Source organism: Diabrotica virgifera, chromosome 1, assembly GCF_917563875.1.
Source record: "Diabrotica virgifera virgifera chromosome 1, PGI_DIABVI_V3a".
Taxonomy (NCBI): domain Eukaryota; kingdom Metazoa; phylum Arthropoda; class Insecta; order Coleoptera; family Chrysomelidae; genus Diabrotica; species Diabrotica virgifera.
The window spans coordinates 308,997,246-309,014,688 of record NC_065443.1 but is presented as its reverse complement, the minus strand read 5'-3'; the positions used below and the strand labels follow the sequence as shown (position 1 = coordinate 309,014,688).

At 33.0% G+C, this 17,443-nt stretch overlaps 1 protein-coding gene across 1 annotated transcript in view; it reads left to right on the top strand.

Moving 5' to 3' along the window:
• Nucleotides 1-17,443, top strand: part of LOC126879222 (semaphorin-2A) — a 687,031-nt gene that overhangs the window by 654,154 nt on the left and 15,434 nt on the right. The window contains exon 6 of the mRNA XM_050642279.1: nt 16,103-16,333. Coding sequence (XP_050498236.1) covers nt 16,103-16,333 — 231 coding nt within the window. The remainder of the gene's footprint in view (nt 1-16,102; nt 16,334-17,443) is intronic.

Here is a 17,443-nt window from a genome sequence, read left to right as displayed (position 1 = left end):
TTAGATTTGTCAGTATGTATGAGAAATCGTGTAAGCTGTCAAAGCAAAGGAAGTTTAGCTCGGTGGTAGCGCGTTCGACCGGAGATCGAGAGGTCCCTGGTTCGAATTGTGAGTCGAATCTAACTTTTTTTTATCTTTAGTATTGTTTTAATAAAAATTTTTGGAAAGTAGTAAGTAAAAATTAGTTTACCTAATCTTTAAATACAAATAACCGGTTGAAAGTATATTTATTTCGTTGAAATCATATAATAGAAGTATAACTTCTTACGTGCGTACAAAGTACACGTGTCAAAAAGTACATTTTTAAGGCACTCATGTGAATCGCAGAATTCGCTTCGCTCATTCTGCAAACTTTCACATGCGTGCCTTAAGATTGTACTTTTAACACTTATATGATAAATAACTATTAAATATAATATTAATCACAGGCTAATTATAATTAATATTCAAAAGATATATCTTTAATATCGTATAAATGTCTTTCATAGTACCTATCTATGAATTATTTAAAAATAATAAAACCCACAGATTTTCTAATCAACATGTTTTGGACTTCTGGAATATTCTATTTAGACGGACCTTTAAGTTCGTCTGCTTAAAACCGGCAACACTGAGCTGCAAGGTTCCATAAGTTTTATATTGGGATATGCTGCCCACACTGCAAAGTGATTGCGGAACGCAGATTAGACGTAAACGGTATAAATTAAAGAAAACAAATAAGAAGAGTCACCTGAGGGACCGCAAACGTTCGGATTCAATAAGTATCTCTTTGTAAAGACAACGAAGTCAACTTTACTAATTAGCAAGACATTTGCTCAACACATACACTACACGTCCCTCCTACATATTACTACTACTACAATTACGTAGCTAAAGGTTCCAAAACAAGGTCAGAAAACAAAAAAAAAACAGGAAAGTTCGCCAGTCGCTATATCCAATCTGAATGTTTAAAGACTATACAAGCTTTAAATTCACTGTATATTTTATGTTTCCCTCTCATTGAACTCTTATTCTTAACCAGATTAAAACAGAAAAACAAGTTTAGATGCCGCCCCGACTGCGCCAGTTGTGCGTCGTTTCAAAGACTTTTTGTGTACCGATTATCACTAATCAAATATACTCATTTCCGTGCCCACGCGCCGTGAAAGCCTTTTTATGCACGTGAAAATTCGAATGTACATAAATTATCGAATGAAAATTTTGATGAAAACTCAACTCACGCGGAAAAATTTTCCGCGCGTTTTAACTGATGTGTTTACCGGCTCACGCAACTTCTACGCAGTGTTTTTATAGTACAGTCAATGTAAAGATAAAAGTATGAGTTTATATAAATTTACAAACAAAGAGCAACTAGTAATTTACAATATATATCAGAGCACTACCTAAATTATTTAAGTTTTTATTAATTCGAAGAATGCTCAAAGAAAACTTGTTAGAGACAGTAAAAGTAAGCCACTATAGAGTATAAACAAAGAGCATTTCCTAAATCTACATGAAGAAGAAAAGTCTACACCTAGCAGATGCAACATACCTCCAGAAAGCACTTATTGTAAAGATATTTTTTTTAATCACCTATCACTTTTATTAGCTTTAAAGCGGTACCCAACAAAGCAAGGAAAATTGAGTTACTCTTTTTATCACATGCACTATAGTCTACTTTTTATCTAACTAACTCGAAGGGTTTGTTCCTGTTGAGTCTCCAAGCCAGATCCGTGTAGTAGAGGAGCTGGTGGGCCTCAACATTGACGTATTGAAAAAGTCATTGTTCATGGTTCTTGGCAAATTTTTCAATAATCTTACTAACAGGTATCCATTTCCAGGTCACTATGGAGGTCACCGTTCCTATATGATGTCATATTCGTATTCAGCAACCCCAAAAACCCCCCGAGTAATCTGTTTTTATCAATTTAGTAACGAAAACCCGCAAAACTCCAGAAGATGATGTGCCTCAGCAATGACCCTGGGCACCAGGTGCTCTGGGGGTCGGGTCTGATGGCGTATTCGTGTTCAGCGATCGCAAAAACCTCCACGTAAACTAAAGGCATCATCTAAGTGCAGAAAACCATCGAAACTCCAGATGACGTGTCTAGCAGTAACTCTGGGCACCAGGTGCTTCGGGGGTTGTTTATAATTGCTTATTCGTCTTCAGTGACCACAAAACCCCGTATATTAAGGGCCAGATTTTCTTATAAAATCTGGCGTTATAATACCAAGGAGCGTTGACAATGCTCCTTAGCAGTTTGATTTGGAATCCCTGGATGAAGTCTAAATTACTCTTATTAGTACAACCCCACAGCTGGATTCACAAGGTGAATTCTCTTCTCAATAGCAAATACCTTTTTAATGTATAGTTGATGTTGAGCTGTTCTCTTTTCTTTCTAATATGAGCCGTCCAGCGTAGCCTAAGTGTTTAATGTAATACCCAAATATTTTGCTGTATCGGCATAATATGATGTCTAAGTATTATTTCTTTTCTTCTAGTGACCTCTCTATTATATCCGTTATCATATGGACTTGGTCAATTGTTGAATGACTTTCTCAAAACTCAAACTAGTGTGACGGAATTAAAGCCTTGGTGTCTATGAGAGGTTTCAGCCTTTTCAGCTATAACTTCTCGTATAGCGTCGAAGTTACAGGTAGATAGTAAGGAAATCGTCCTTTACGATGGTACTGTATTTGGTTACTTTTTAGGTTTAAGGACCACGTGCTAATATCTTGGGAATATATCTTGATTTAAAACAGGCATTTATAAGATATGCCAGCTTTATTATGATTTTTCTAGGGTATTGTTTTAAGATTTTCCCAGTAATAAAAGTATTTTATGACAAGTAATGTAATATGTGACAGTAACTGGTAAATCGTGAATAGAAACAATCCCATGAAACAATTTCAGAAGAATATTTTTGGAGTAAAATGGTTCTATATATAATTATTGTTAGGCGAGACAATGAAGCATTAAACCTAGGAATTTTGTGCAGTAAGATGAATTGTCATGCAATTTTTTGCATTCGATTCGAGAGAGTTTCAAGCAATTTTGTGAACTAAATTGATCTCCGGCAAAAATTTTTGTGCATAAGAAAATGCATTTTCAAAGTGCATGTCGAAGAGATGGAAAATGAAAAATTTAGAACTTAGGAAATATTGACGGAAATGAGATTAATTTTTATACTTGGGGGTTTGGAGGTCACTAAACACGAATTTCATAATGGCCATGGTCTCCGAAGTGCCTGGTATCTGGTGGAACTCGTCGCCTGGGACGATCGAATAATTCGCGGGACGATCGAATAATTCGTGAAATGAAGATTGGAGCGAAAAATTGGAAAATATGTGTTTCATATTTTTCAAAAATCTATCGAATGACAATAAACACGACCCACCACTCCACCCCCTGGACGTGGGGTGGTAACTTTCAAATCTTAAATGGAAACCCCATATTTGTTATTACAGATTTGGATTGCTTACGTAAAAATAAGCAACTTTTATTCGAGACATTTTTTTGAATTGTGGATAGATGGCGCTATAATCGGAAAAAATGATTTATCGTGATACCATAGGTAAATTATAGAATCGGTCTAATATCTCGAGAAATACACTTCCAATTAAAAAACCAAAAAATACGTGTTTAATATGTTTCAAGAACCTATAGAATAACATCAAAGACGACTCAACACTTCATCCTCTGAAGGTGGGGTGGGGGGTAACTTTAAAATCTTAAATGGGAGCTCCCATTTTTATTGCAGATTTGAATTCCTTACGTAAAAATAAGTAACTTTTATTCGACACATTTTTTCGAATCATGGATAAATGGCGCTATAATCGGAAAAACACTATTTATTAGCGCCATCTATCAACAATCCTGAAAAAGATTTCGAATAAATGTTACTTATTTTTTCATGAGGAATCCAAATCTGCAATAAAACATGGGTATTCCTTTTTGATTTTAAAGTTACCCCCTCCCCTCCAGGGGGTGGAGTGGAGGGTCCTGTTTGATGTTATTCGATAGGTTATTAAAAAATATTAAACACGTATTTTTTGATTTTTATTTGGAGGTGTATTTCTCGAGATATTAGACCGGTTCTATAATTCACCTATGGTATCACGATAAATCGTTTTTTCTGATTATAGCGCAATCTATCCACAATTCTAAAAAATGTTTAGAATAAAAGTTCCTTATTTTTACGTAACCAATCTAAATCTGCAATAACAAATGGGGGGTTTCTATTTAAGATTTTAAAGTTACCACCACCCCACCTACAGGGGGCGGAGTGGGGGGCCGTGTTTAATGTTGGTCGATAGATTTTTGGAAAATATTAAACATGTACTTTTCAGTTTTTCGCTCCAATCTTCATTTCGCGAATTATTCGGTCGTCCCAGGCGACGAGGTCCACCCTGGGCACCAGGTACCTCGGAGACCATCGCCGTCATGAAAATTCGTGTTCAGTGACCTCCAAAACCCCCAAATATAAAAATTGAACTCATTTCCGTCAATATTTCCTAAGTTCTAAATTTTTCATTTTCCATCTCTTCGAAATGCACTTTGAAAATGCATTTTCTTATGCACAAACATTTTTGCCAGAGATCAATTTAGTTCACAAAATTGCTTGAAACTCTCTCGAATCGAATGCAAAAAGCTGCATGATGATTCATCTTACTGCACAAAATTCCTAGGTTTTGGGCTTTTTAGTGCTTCGTTACTTCGCCTATGTATAAGTATAACTCTGCTACTTAACATATCTTAGTCTAGTTATTAGTGTTATTTTCTTTATTGACTATCTCCTCTATATGCTTCTTTCCAACGAATCGATTACATACAGGGTGTCCAGAAACTCTACCGACAAACGAAGACAGGAGATTCTTCAGATAATTTTAAGATAATTTAACCCAATTCACTTAGTCCGAAAATGCTTCCTAAGGGAGCTAGAGCTCTTTGAAGATGGCGTCTTGTAATTAGTTATTCTTAAATACCTCCAGAATGCTTCTATTTAGAAAAACAAAAATTGGTACGCGTATTTATCTTCAAGATATAAATCTAATCCATCTATTGCAAATTTCTAGTACCGATCATAGGCGTCCGTTTTAGGTAGGGCAACGGTTATTTTATCGCATAACTTTTTTATCTTTAACTTTTATGCATTTCTGAGACTGGAATATTAAATTGTGAAGTATTCTTGTACTAAAAGGTACTCTTGTTTTAAATCGGTAGGACACACCGTTTTCTAGAAAAATCGATTTGAAAATTTTTCGCTTTATGAATTAAAAAAAAAATTAAAAAAAAACTGTCCAGAAATAAGAAAACTGGTACATTTATTTATATTCCAGAGATAAATCGATTTCATTAATTGCGAATTTCTAGTAGTGGTCATAGGCGTTTGTTTTGGGTAGGTCAACAGTTATTTTATAGCATACCTTTCTTGTCTTGAATTTTTGAGCATTTTTGACATTAGATTATTAAATTATGAGGTATTCGAGTACTAAAAGTTACTCTTACTTTATGTTGGTAAAATACTTCGTTTTTTGTTGAAAAGTTCTTTCAATTTTTTTTCAAATTCCAAAAACGAAAAACTTTCAAATCGATTTTTCTACAAAAAGGTTTGTCCTACCGACTTAAAGCAAGAGTACCTTTTAGTACTAGAATACCTCACAATTTAATAATCAGGTGTCAGAAATGCATAAAAGTTAAGGACAAAAAAGTAATGCGATAAAATACCCGTTGCTCTACCCAAAACGGACGCCTATGACCGGTACTAGAAATTTGCAATGGATGGAATCGATTCATCTCTGAAAAGTAAATACGCATACCAATTTTCGTTTTTCTAAATAGAAGCGTTCTGGAGGTATTTAAGAAAAATTAATTTCATGACGCCATCTTCAAAGAGCTCTAGCTCCCTTAAGAAGCATTTTCGAACTAGGTGAATTGAGTTAAATTGTCTTAAAATTATCTAAGGAATCTCCTGTCTTCGTTTGTCGGTAGAGTTTCTGGACACCCTGTATAAGTTTAATGATGATCCTCTTTACAGCTTCAGCGTATGGTGCTGTGCGAAGAAGAAGCTATTAAGTACAATATACACCGACTGGTATAACCATCAAAGTTAATAAGCTGTGGTATCAGATAAAAAAAGTAGTTAATTAAGATTTTTTTCGAACATTAAACTCAATATTACCGGGCAATAGGTCTTAACGTCATTACGCGAAACACACCGCTTCACATTGTGCGGTTACTGGGGTGCAGATAATTACAAACCGCCCTCGCAGAGGTCGCTTTTGTCGTCTCCACCGCCGAAGATTCATCCCCCGGTTCGGCGAGCTACAGAGGCCCTAGTTTAACGTTTTTGAAATTTGATACAATTTCCAGTTTTATTATTTGTTGAATGGCAGTCTCCAGTTACACGTTGGGGAATACGCGCCGAATTTCAATAAGGAACTTTTACGGATCTTTCCTCGGATGGGGATGGGGGTTCGGAGAAGAGATTAGGTTCGGTAATATCAAAGGACGATGTAGGTAATGGTAATCTATATTGACGTAACTGATACAGCAGACTTCGTACAGAACATGATGTAGGACAACCGATACAGGGTTAGGAAGTCATTATTGGTACACGGTAGTTACAAGGTTTGATTCACTTGGAGCACGTGATTCCTTGTCACTCTGGTTATTCAGATTTATCAAACAAAAACTTGTTCGCATAATGTATTGTTAGGATTGAATTGTTAAGTCATACACAGTAAAACCAGCTGTCTTAAATAGTCCAGTTGATATTGGGATTGTAAAACACTCTTTTTCTACAAACGTGTTAAAAATGAAATTTTTGTTACTCAGTAGGAGCCTTAAAAATGTCACTTAAAGCACTGGGTGCTTTAAAATTTTTAAGACACTGCAGTTAAAAGTGAAATGTCAAATTTTATTTTTTATTTATACGTAGCACAGATTTGATCATCGAATAATTCGACCACAGAGATGATGTCTTCCACACCTTTGCTTTCTCCTCAAAATACACCAGAAATACATTTTCAGTATATTTCCCAGAAACGCCTTTCGCTTCACACCATTTCTCAAATTTATTATAAGCGATATCATATTGCATTCTGGATTTCCTCGGCAACAAATCCAGGATAGCTCGACTGGCCGCTACCTCTATATCTTGAAATTGATCTTTTTCTACGATATTTTCTTGCATTTTAACGAAAAATCCACAACCGCGTTTTAAAAAACTAACAAACGTCTGCCAGATGCTTCAAAACATCCGTAAACAATTAAGCCAAAAGTACATTTTTAAGGCACTCATGTGAATTGCAGAATTCGCTTTGCTCATTCTGCAAACCATCACATGCGTGCCTTAAAATTGTACTTTTAACACTTATATCATAAATAACTATTATATGCCTGTTAACGCAACAATATGTAGATATTTATGAATATTTATTGTGTTATTAATGAAAATCTTCGCTTTTAAAGTTATATTTATTTTTACGCCTCCAAAGTCAAACTTATGAAATACAAATTCATAACAATGGCAATATTTTGAGATTTCTGAACCTGAACAGTGCAGTGTTAATCTAGTTTCAACTCCAAAATCTTCAGTTTCTTTTCATTTTGATTAGTTTCAATTCTGCACTTTCATTAGAATAAATATATTTCTCAATATAAGAAAAACATCAGTTAGTGTTGAACCAGTTATTTAAATGTAAAAGTGTGAAGTTGGTTGTATCTAAGTATTTGAACAAAGTCAGATGAAATAATAACTGAACCATCATAGAACCATTATTCCACTAAATCTAATTCTGGTATATGCACTGAAAGTGTTCGGTTTGTTGATATGAAAAAAACCATTTTAAGGCTATTTTGGACTTTCCCATTGCATAAATAATTAGACCTGCTGAAATAAAAAAGATTTCAGCAGAAGTTAGCTCTTTAGATTTTCGACCATACGTTCTAGAAGTCCCTGAATGGCTGTGTGTAGATGTTGATTTACCATTTCGAAACCCGTGTAGACGTTCATATATTATTCGGTTCATTGTACCATGACCAACCAGTTAGGGGTTGAAAATGTGTGATGTTGATTATAGTTACTTTCGAGTATTCGTTACAAATCGTCACTTTTGTATAAAGTAATCATTTACAGTATTCGTTACTTTGATTATTTTTGTTACTTTTGTATTTGAGGACCGGTAATCATATCGAGAATCGCATTTCTCAGTACATATTTTGTATTAGTATTAGTAGGATACTTTGATTACTATGATTACTCTTGTATATGAGTACAGGTAATCATATCGAGAATCGCATTTCTCAGTATTTCGTATAAGTATAAGATACGATATAACAACGACCTTTACTGATCTATTTAATGGATAGAAATTAAATGATATGTAATTGTTCTGTCATTGCTGCTCCACAATATCAGTAATCTCGAGTAATCTGTTTGCATCAATTAAGTGCCAAAAACAAACCCTCGAAACTCTAGATGACGTACCCTAGCAGTAACCCTGGGCACCCAGGTGCTTCGGAGGTCAGTTCTGATTGCATATTCATGTTCAGTGACCCCAAATACCCTGAAATAAGAAAATTTGGCCCTTAATGTACTGATTTTGACATGTTTATGCATGTCAGTGGACACAGACCAACCATTGAACTGGCAAGAACCACACGTTCTTATTGAGCAGTGAATCATGTTGCCCCTTGAGCACTCTTAATAAATTTTTATCTTTTAACATGGACTCAGAGTCGCTACTAACATCAGATTATCAACATGTAAATCATATTTCTATTTTATAAGGTTGCTAGTTTCATCTAGTAATCCTTTTGGATGACTTTTTAATAGTTTTTCAATAAACGTTTTATACCATTGTACAGGGTGTCCCAAATTGATATGTTTTGCAGTGTATACCGAAAACTAGAGGAGATAGAAAAAAAGTAGTTAAGATGTCATGACTTCTTTTTTCGTTAAAGTAACGATTGCCCAATAAAATCATCAATAGCTCCTCACATTATCGAGATACTGGGTGATTATTGAAAAATGTCGAAAACGACAGGGTTACAGATCTTCTTTATTAAGAAAAATGTTAAAAAACTTTATAGGAACTTTTGATAGATATATTATGGACGGATTCAGTGGCGTACAAAAAACTTTTTTAGGGGGTCTTGTTAAGGAAATATAAACCATACTTATGTTTTTTTAAATGGGACACCCTGTATATTTTGACATTTTTCGTTTACCTTTTTAATTTTTTTTCATCTGATATAACATATCATATACCTATTTTCAGTTGTTGGAGCTACCGTGCAAATAAATTGTTTAACGTCAGGTTAAAGGCACTTAAAAATAAAACACTCGGTAACGTATTTTAACATTTTAATATTATGGTACCAATCCTTGACATTTTTATTTAGCAAAAATAAAATCAATCAACTTAAAAAATAGGAATAACGAATTTACCAACAACAAAAACTACTTAACTACAAGAATTAATTTTACAAAAATAATAACATTAACATAAACCAACAAACAACAATAATAAACAACGTAACGACTATAATTAATTTTACAAAAATATGAAAATTATAATAAATGTTCAAAATACTCCCCGTTTTGCTGTAATAATAATAATTGGCACGATATTGATATCCTAACGATTATTTGAGAAGGATACAATTTGCAGAATGGTATATAGAAAAATGTAATGAAAATCCAAATTTTTATTCAAAGGTAATATTTAGCAATGAAGCTCGCATATCCAGTGCAGGAATATTTAACCGACACAACGAACTATATTGGAATGACTCAAATTCCCACTTAGTTCAAGGGATCAGGAGGCAAGGCAGATTCGGTTTTAACGTTAGTTGTTTTGTCAAGCATAATAAATTAGTTTATCACGTATTTGACGATAAACTAACATCTTAGAAACTAATTTAAATAACATTTCTGATGAGTAATATTTGGCTGATCGGAATATATTTTGGTTCCGACAAGATGGAGCACCTGCCCATAATGCAGAATTCGTTGGAAATTATTTAAATGAAAAATTTCATAATTGGTGGATTGGTCCTGTTAGGTGGCCCCCTCGTTCACCAGAACTAAATCCTCCTGATTGTTTTATTTAAGGATTTTTAAAAAAACATTTATAAAACTGAATTTAACACAAAGGAAGAATTATTGCAAAGCATTCATCAAGCATTTAGAAAAATAAAACCAGTGCATAATATGCACTGCATATACTCAATTGTGTAAGATCTGTAAGAAAAAGGTGTCAATTATTATTACAACAAAACTGGGAGTATTTTGAACATTTATTATAATTTTCATATTTTTGTAAAATTAATTATAGTTGTTACGTTGTTTATTATTGTTGTTTGTTGGTTCATGTTAAAGTTATTATTTTTGTAAACTTAATTCTTGTAGTTGAGTAGTTTTTTGTTGTTGGTAAATTCGTTATTCCTATTTTTAAGTTGATTGATTTTATTTTTTCTAAATAAAAATGTGTAGGATTGGTACCCTAGTATTAAAATGTTAAAATACGTTACCGAGTGTTTTATTTTTAAGTGCCTTTAACCTGACGTTAACTATAAACAATTTATTTGCACGGTAGCTCCAACAACTGAAAATAGATATATGATATGTCATATCAGATGAAAGAGAATTAAAAAGGTAAACGAAAAATGTCAAAATATACAGGGTGTCCCATTTAAAAAAACATAAGTATGGTTTATATTTCCTTAGCGACACCCCCTAAAAAAGTTTTTTGTACGCCACTGAATCCGTCCATAATATATCTGTCAAAAGTTCCTATAAAGTTTTTTAAAATTTTTCTTAATACAGAAGATCTGTAACCCTGTCGTTTTCGACATTTTTCAATAATCGCCCAGTATCTCGATAATGTGAGGAGCTATTGATGATTTGATTGGACAATCGTTACTTTAACGAAAAAAGAAGTCATGACATCCTAACTACTTTTTTTCTATCTCCTCTAGTTTTCGGTATACACTGCAGAACATACCAATTTGGGACACCCTGTACAAACGAAGTTTTTACTTGTTCTGTATGATATAAAATATTACGTAAAAGTGTCCAAAAGATAAACGAAAAAAAAGAAAGTAGTCAAAAACTGCTTGATTAAAGAGATTGTAATAAAATTTATAAAATTTGTTTTGAGCTATGATTTGGGAGGAATTTATAGCTTCAAATATTTCGTGACTAAGTGTAAAATCCTTCACCGGTAATTTCTGGTTTAACATGTCGAAACATGTCTCACATATCCAATTTCGGTACGTCTAGAAAAGCGTTTTCAGCCTTTCACGGCATCCAGGTTTTTGCTAGAACTCGCAGTAACATAAAAGAGCTATGCAATAAAATGTTTATTTCTCAAAAATACGATTCATCCTTTTCCAATAAGGCACAGCTTCAAGTTACCTTTGGCAAAAAGGAGCCTGTGCCTCATTGGCGGGGGCATATTAATTTGGATAGTTTTCTATTCTAGTTTAATTTAAAATATTTTGAGGAAGAGAGGAAGGCAATTGTATTTAAACGGAGCTATTTAGCAAATGCAAATGCAAACTGCGCAAACCCAGGTTTGTATTGGAAAAAGTATTCAGGAAAAAGAAACGCAAACTTTTTATGTCAGTCGGGCTTAACCGGGCAATAATAAGGCAGAACAAAGAACAAAGGGCCTAGCCGGGTAAGATGGTGAAAAGTGCCCCCAACCCAATTTAAATTCCATATAGGCCACTTTTTAGCACATATAGAGGAACTCACTTTCTGAAATTTTTAGCTCCCTAGGTGGTCACGTGACCCCCCTAGAGCCTAATTAGGCTTTTTATGTTTTTATTTTTTCTCTCAGCCGCATCAAGAGCTAGCCAAAAACTTTATTTAAAAAAGTTGTAAGTTTCAAAAAGATCTAGATGAAAATTTTTTTTTTTATTTTTTGGCGGGAAATTCGAATTTTTAGAACAATTTTAAACTTTTAAATAACTCTGAAAAAAAAACTAAGACACTCGTTTTTACGAAAATTAATTATAATGTGTATTTTTGAACAATCTTTCACCCTTAATTTTTTCAGATTTTTAAAATTGGTGAAACGTACCTTTAAAAATAAAAAACCGCATTTTTTCGGTTTTTTTTTGGTTTTTGATACAATTTTATACATATTTTTCAAAAAATTTAACACCGTCACTAAAATAGGTAAAAAACTGAAAAATAATTGGGGTTTGCTTAATAAAATTTTTTTGTAACGATATCCATTTTCATGATACAGGGCGTTGAAGAAAACAAAATTTTACATATTTTTTACGATTTTGCCGAAACTACTGGCAACATTGTAATAAAACTTGGCGGGTTTTAAGAGGTAGTTATTGTGCATGTTTTGACATACAACTAAGGATTTGATATTCATCATTGGCGCGCATAGGGGTAACGGTCTGAACTTTTCAAAGAAAAAAAGATAGTACGCCACTGACATATTTCAAATTAACAATCATTTTTGAATTACTCGTTCAATTTTCAATAAAAATCTATCTTCTCATTTTTTCATACGACGCGCCGTTTTGCTGCAAAAAATAAAATATCTTAACGCTTCCAAAGTATTCGAATTAATTTTGATAATAATGGATGTACGAGTTTATTATGTAGATGTAGAAAGTACTAGAAGTTCGAATACTTTGTAAGGGTTAAGAACTTTTATTTTTTGAATAAAAATGGCGCGTCGGATGAAAAAATAAGAAGATACATTTTTTGTCACAAATTGAACGAGAAATTCAAAAACCATTGTTAATTTGAAATATGTCAGTGGCGTACTATCTTTATTCTTTAAAAAGTTCAGACCATTACCCCTATGCGCGCCAATGATGAATATCAAATCCTTAATTGTATGTCAAAACATGCATAATAACTACCTCTTAAATCCCGCCAAGTTTTATTACAATGTTGCCAGTAGTTTCAGCAAAATCGTAAAAAATGTGTAAAATTTTGTTTTCTTCAACGCCCTGTATCTTGAAAATCGATGGCGTTACAAAAAAATTTTATTAAGCAAACCCCAATTATTTTTCAGTTTTTACCTATTCTAGTGACAGTGTTACCTTTTTTGAAAAACATGTATAAAATTGTATCAAAAAACGAAAAAAAAAACCGAAAAAAACGCGGTTTTTTATTTTTAAAGGTACGTTTCACCTATTTTAAAAATCTGAAAAAATTCAGCGTGAAAGATTGTGCAAAAATACACATTATAATTGATTTTCGTAAAAACGAGTGTCTTAGTTTTTTTTTCAGAGTTATTTAAAAGTTTAAAATTGTTCTAAAAATTCTAATTTCCCGCCAAAAAATAAAAAAAAATTTTTTCATATAGATCTTTTTGAAACTTACAACTTTTTTAAATAAAGTTTTTGGTTAGCTCTTGATGCGGCTGAGATAAAAAATATAAACATAAAATGCCTAATTAGGCTCTAGGGGGGTCACGTGACCACCTAGGGGGCTAAAAATTTCAGAAAGTGAGTTCCTCTATATGTGCTAAAAAGTGGCCTATATGGAATTTAAATCGAGCTGGGGGCACTTTTCACCATCTTACCCGGCTAGGCCCTTTAAAAATTATCGATATTTATTTTAAAATATGGTTACTTGGCTATTTTATTAACAGTATATCTAGTTATACGGGATCGTCTTAAACAAAATTGTTGAACTAGATCTCCTAACATTATATATACAGAGTGTTTCAACGAAAATTTGACCCCACCTTAGTAACTCAGAAACCAAGAGTTTTTTCAGAATTAAAAAAAAAACATGTCAATTTGTATTGAGGGGGAGGACGAATTTTCATGCAAAATTCGTCCCCCTTTCCCTGCCCCCCACCAGGCCCTAGTTTTTTTTAAATAGCAAGTGTAGTTGAGTGGCACATCATTTGAATGGTCTACAGGACCCTCTAATTTTTTTGAAGTTATACTTCTTTAGGCGCGATTTCATTGAGGGTGAAATTTTAATAATCTGCGCACATGCGCACACAGGCAGTATGGAGTTAGTTACTAAATGTTTTAATTTATGTATGTATCAGTCCAAAAAAGGTGTGGAAAGAATATATTAGTGTTTTTAAATATATTTTTCTACAAACGTGTTAAAAATGCAATTTATAGCACTCCATAAGAGCGTTAAAAATGCGACTTTAAAGCACCAGTGCTTCAAAATTTTTAAGGCACTGCAGTTAAAAGTGAATTGTCAAATTGTGAAACGTCAAAATATTTATATTTCATTTATTAATTAACATTAATATTAATAATGCAACTTGCGCAATTTGAAAAAGGTGGTTTAAAAGGTTTTTTAAAATTTTATTTAAACTGTATTATTGCATTTTTAACACATTTGTAGGAAAAAAAACTATTAAAATTTGTTAGAATATACAAAAATAAAAGTAGAAACTTTCACATACGTGCCTTAAAATTGTACTTTTAACATTTATAATCATAAATAGGTAACTATTATTATAATTTTTGTGTATTTGGACTTGTCTACATCGGGAATAAGATAATAAGTAATAATATTTAAAGATTTTATCATGAGAGGTTTTATCTTGTCATAGTATCATGAGATTTTATAATTCACTTATTTATTACTTAATTACTTTTTTGTCTTTAACTTTTAAGCACTTTTGATACTGGATTAATAAATTGTGAGGTATTCTAGTACTAAAAGGTACTCTTGCTTTAAGTCGGTAGGACACACCGTTTTCTAGAAAAATCGATTTGAAAATTTTTCGTTTCCTAAATTTAAAAATTTTTTTGAGAATTAAAAAAAACGGCGTATTTTACCAACTTCAAGCAAGAGTAACTTTTAATTCTAGAATACCTCATAATTTAATAATCTAGTGTCAAAAATTCTTAAAAATTAAAGACAAGAAAGGTATACGATAAAATAACCGTTGACCTACCCAAAACGGACGCATATGACCGGTACTAGAAATTCACAATTAATAAAATCGATTCATCTCTGGAATATAGATAAATGTAAATATTCAAACAATGAAAAATTTTCAAATCGATTTTTCTAGAAAACGGTGTATCCTATCGACTTAAAGGAAGAGTACCTTTTAGTACTATAATACCTTACATTTTAATAATCCAGACTCAAAAGTGCTTAAAAATTGAAAACAAAAAAGTTATGCGATAATATAACTAATGCCCTACCCAAACGGACGCCTATGACCGGTACTAGAAATTTGCAATAATTAATGTAATCGATTTATCCCTGGAAGATAAATATGTGTACCAATTTTCGTTCTTCTAAATATAAGCGTTCTGGAGATATTTAAGAAAAATTAATTACCAGACGTCATATTCAAATAGCTCTAGCTTCTTTAGGAAGCATTTTCGGACTAGATGAATTGGGTTAAATTGTCTTAAAATTATCTGAGGAACCTCCTGTCTTCGTTTGTCTGTAGAATTTATGGACACCCTGTATTTTAATTTCATAACAAATGGAACAGTCCATTTATCATAAAGGGGAGGCCGTATACTAGTAAATATATACTTTATGATATACACTAAATAAATTATTGCTTTTAAAATATACTCAAATTGTATTTTTGAACATCTTATTTATTTTATATAATAATTAAATTCACTATCAAATGTCATTGATGTTTTATTAATACTTAATTTAAAATTTAGTTTGACATTCACGAAGTGTCAAACTCAAATGTAAATAACTAGCCTACTTACTACCAACGATTTCAGCTGGACGTGTAGTGTGTCGGCAGAAAATAAAACGATTGTGACTTCACATTTTAGACTTTGAGGTCGATTATCTCGAAGACGGTTAGAAATATCGAAATGCCGTTTTCAGATTTGGATTCAGAAGAAAAAACTACATAAGAATCCATCAATAAATCTGATCTGAGTATTGCAGGAGCGGCAACGCAATAACACACAGACTTTTGCGAATTTATAAACGAAATGTTTTCGTTGAAAATAGTTCTTTGATTATAAGTTCATTTAGAGACCTACTTTATCAATACTGATTCCTACTTATAATATTTTTGATAAATCCATATAACAATGATGTTCTGGTACCCTTGTATTTCTCCCGAAGCACGCCTATGTATCTAATACTTGAATTTCTTTTTGTTCCAGAACCGAACTTCGTGGGCTCCTTCGATATCGGTGAATACGTTTTGTTCTTCTTCAGAGAAACCGCCGTGGAATACATCAACTGCGGCAAAAGCGTTTACTCCAGAGTAGCTAGAGTCTGCAAAAAGGACACCGGAGGAAAGAATATCTTATCGCAGAACTGGGCCACTTATCTCAAAGCCCGACTCAACTGTTCCATTCCCGGAGAATTCCCGTTCTATTTCAATGAGATACGTAAGTAATCGTTGGCGTGGTGTAAGTCTTTGATCTCAGGTTAGCGGTTGTCTTAGTAATACCAGAAAAAATATATAAGGGATTAAGGAAATTGCGGATTTTGTTATATTTTAACCTGGAATGCGGAAAATTCACCGTTCTGGAATTTTATAAAGACTAGAATCTAACTGGGGCAGAAGGGTACATGTACATTCCCAAAATAATGCCTCAATGGCATCCATAATTTGATTTGTATTGCAATTCCATTTGTAATTTATGAAAATAAAAGGCAGACATCGAGCACCTTGTTTATTAAATCTTGCACAAGTATACTTTCGCTCCTAGAGTATCATCAGGGGCGTCTGAAAAAAGCCAAAAAAACGCCATCGCAACAAAAGAAATAGTTGGAAAAACGTTGACAAAAAATCGAAGGTGAAATAAAAAATTACAATAACGTAGACTTACTTTGTCACATCAGGAAGGTATCCTAGCAGAATGTCGTAACATTTGTTTAGTAAGAAAGATGGGCTTGCAAATTAACACATAACAAAAAATACACACTGGACACAGGACAAAATAGATTAAATATTAATGAAAACCTGTACTATGAACTGTTCTGAACAAGCAATGAGAGCTCCTTATTTGACGGTAGTCCTAAAGTGATAAATAACAAATGAATGAATGTGAAAATGACACTTGAACACTACCGTCAAATAAGGATGATATTTAATCTGTTTTGTCCTTTGTGCAGAGTGTGTTGTATGTTATATGTAAATTTTCCATGCCATCTCTCCTACTAAACAAATGTTACGACATTCTGCTAAAATACCTTCCTGATTTGACGAAGTAAGTCTACTTTATTGTAATTTTTTATTTCACATCAACTTCGATTTTTTGTCAAAGTTTTTTCGACTATTTCTTTTGCTTCAATTGCTTATTTCATAGGCCCCTGATGATGCTCTAGGAGCGAAAGTATACTTGGGCAAGATTTAATAAACTAGGTGTTCGATATCTGCGTTTTATTTCCATAAATTCCATATATGGTAGGGGAGCCCAAGCGGGGATTTTTGCAGTTACTCGAGCGCGTCAGATTATCACATGGGGAGAAACCTTCTACCCTGTAAATGTACC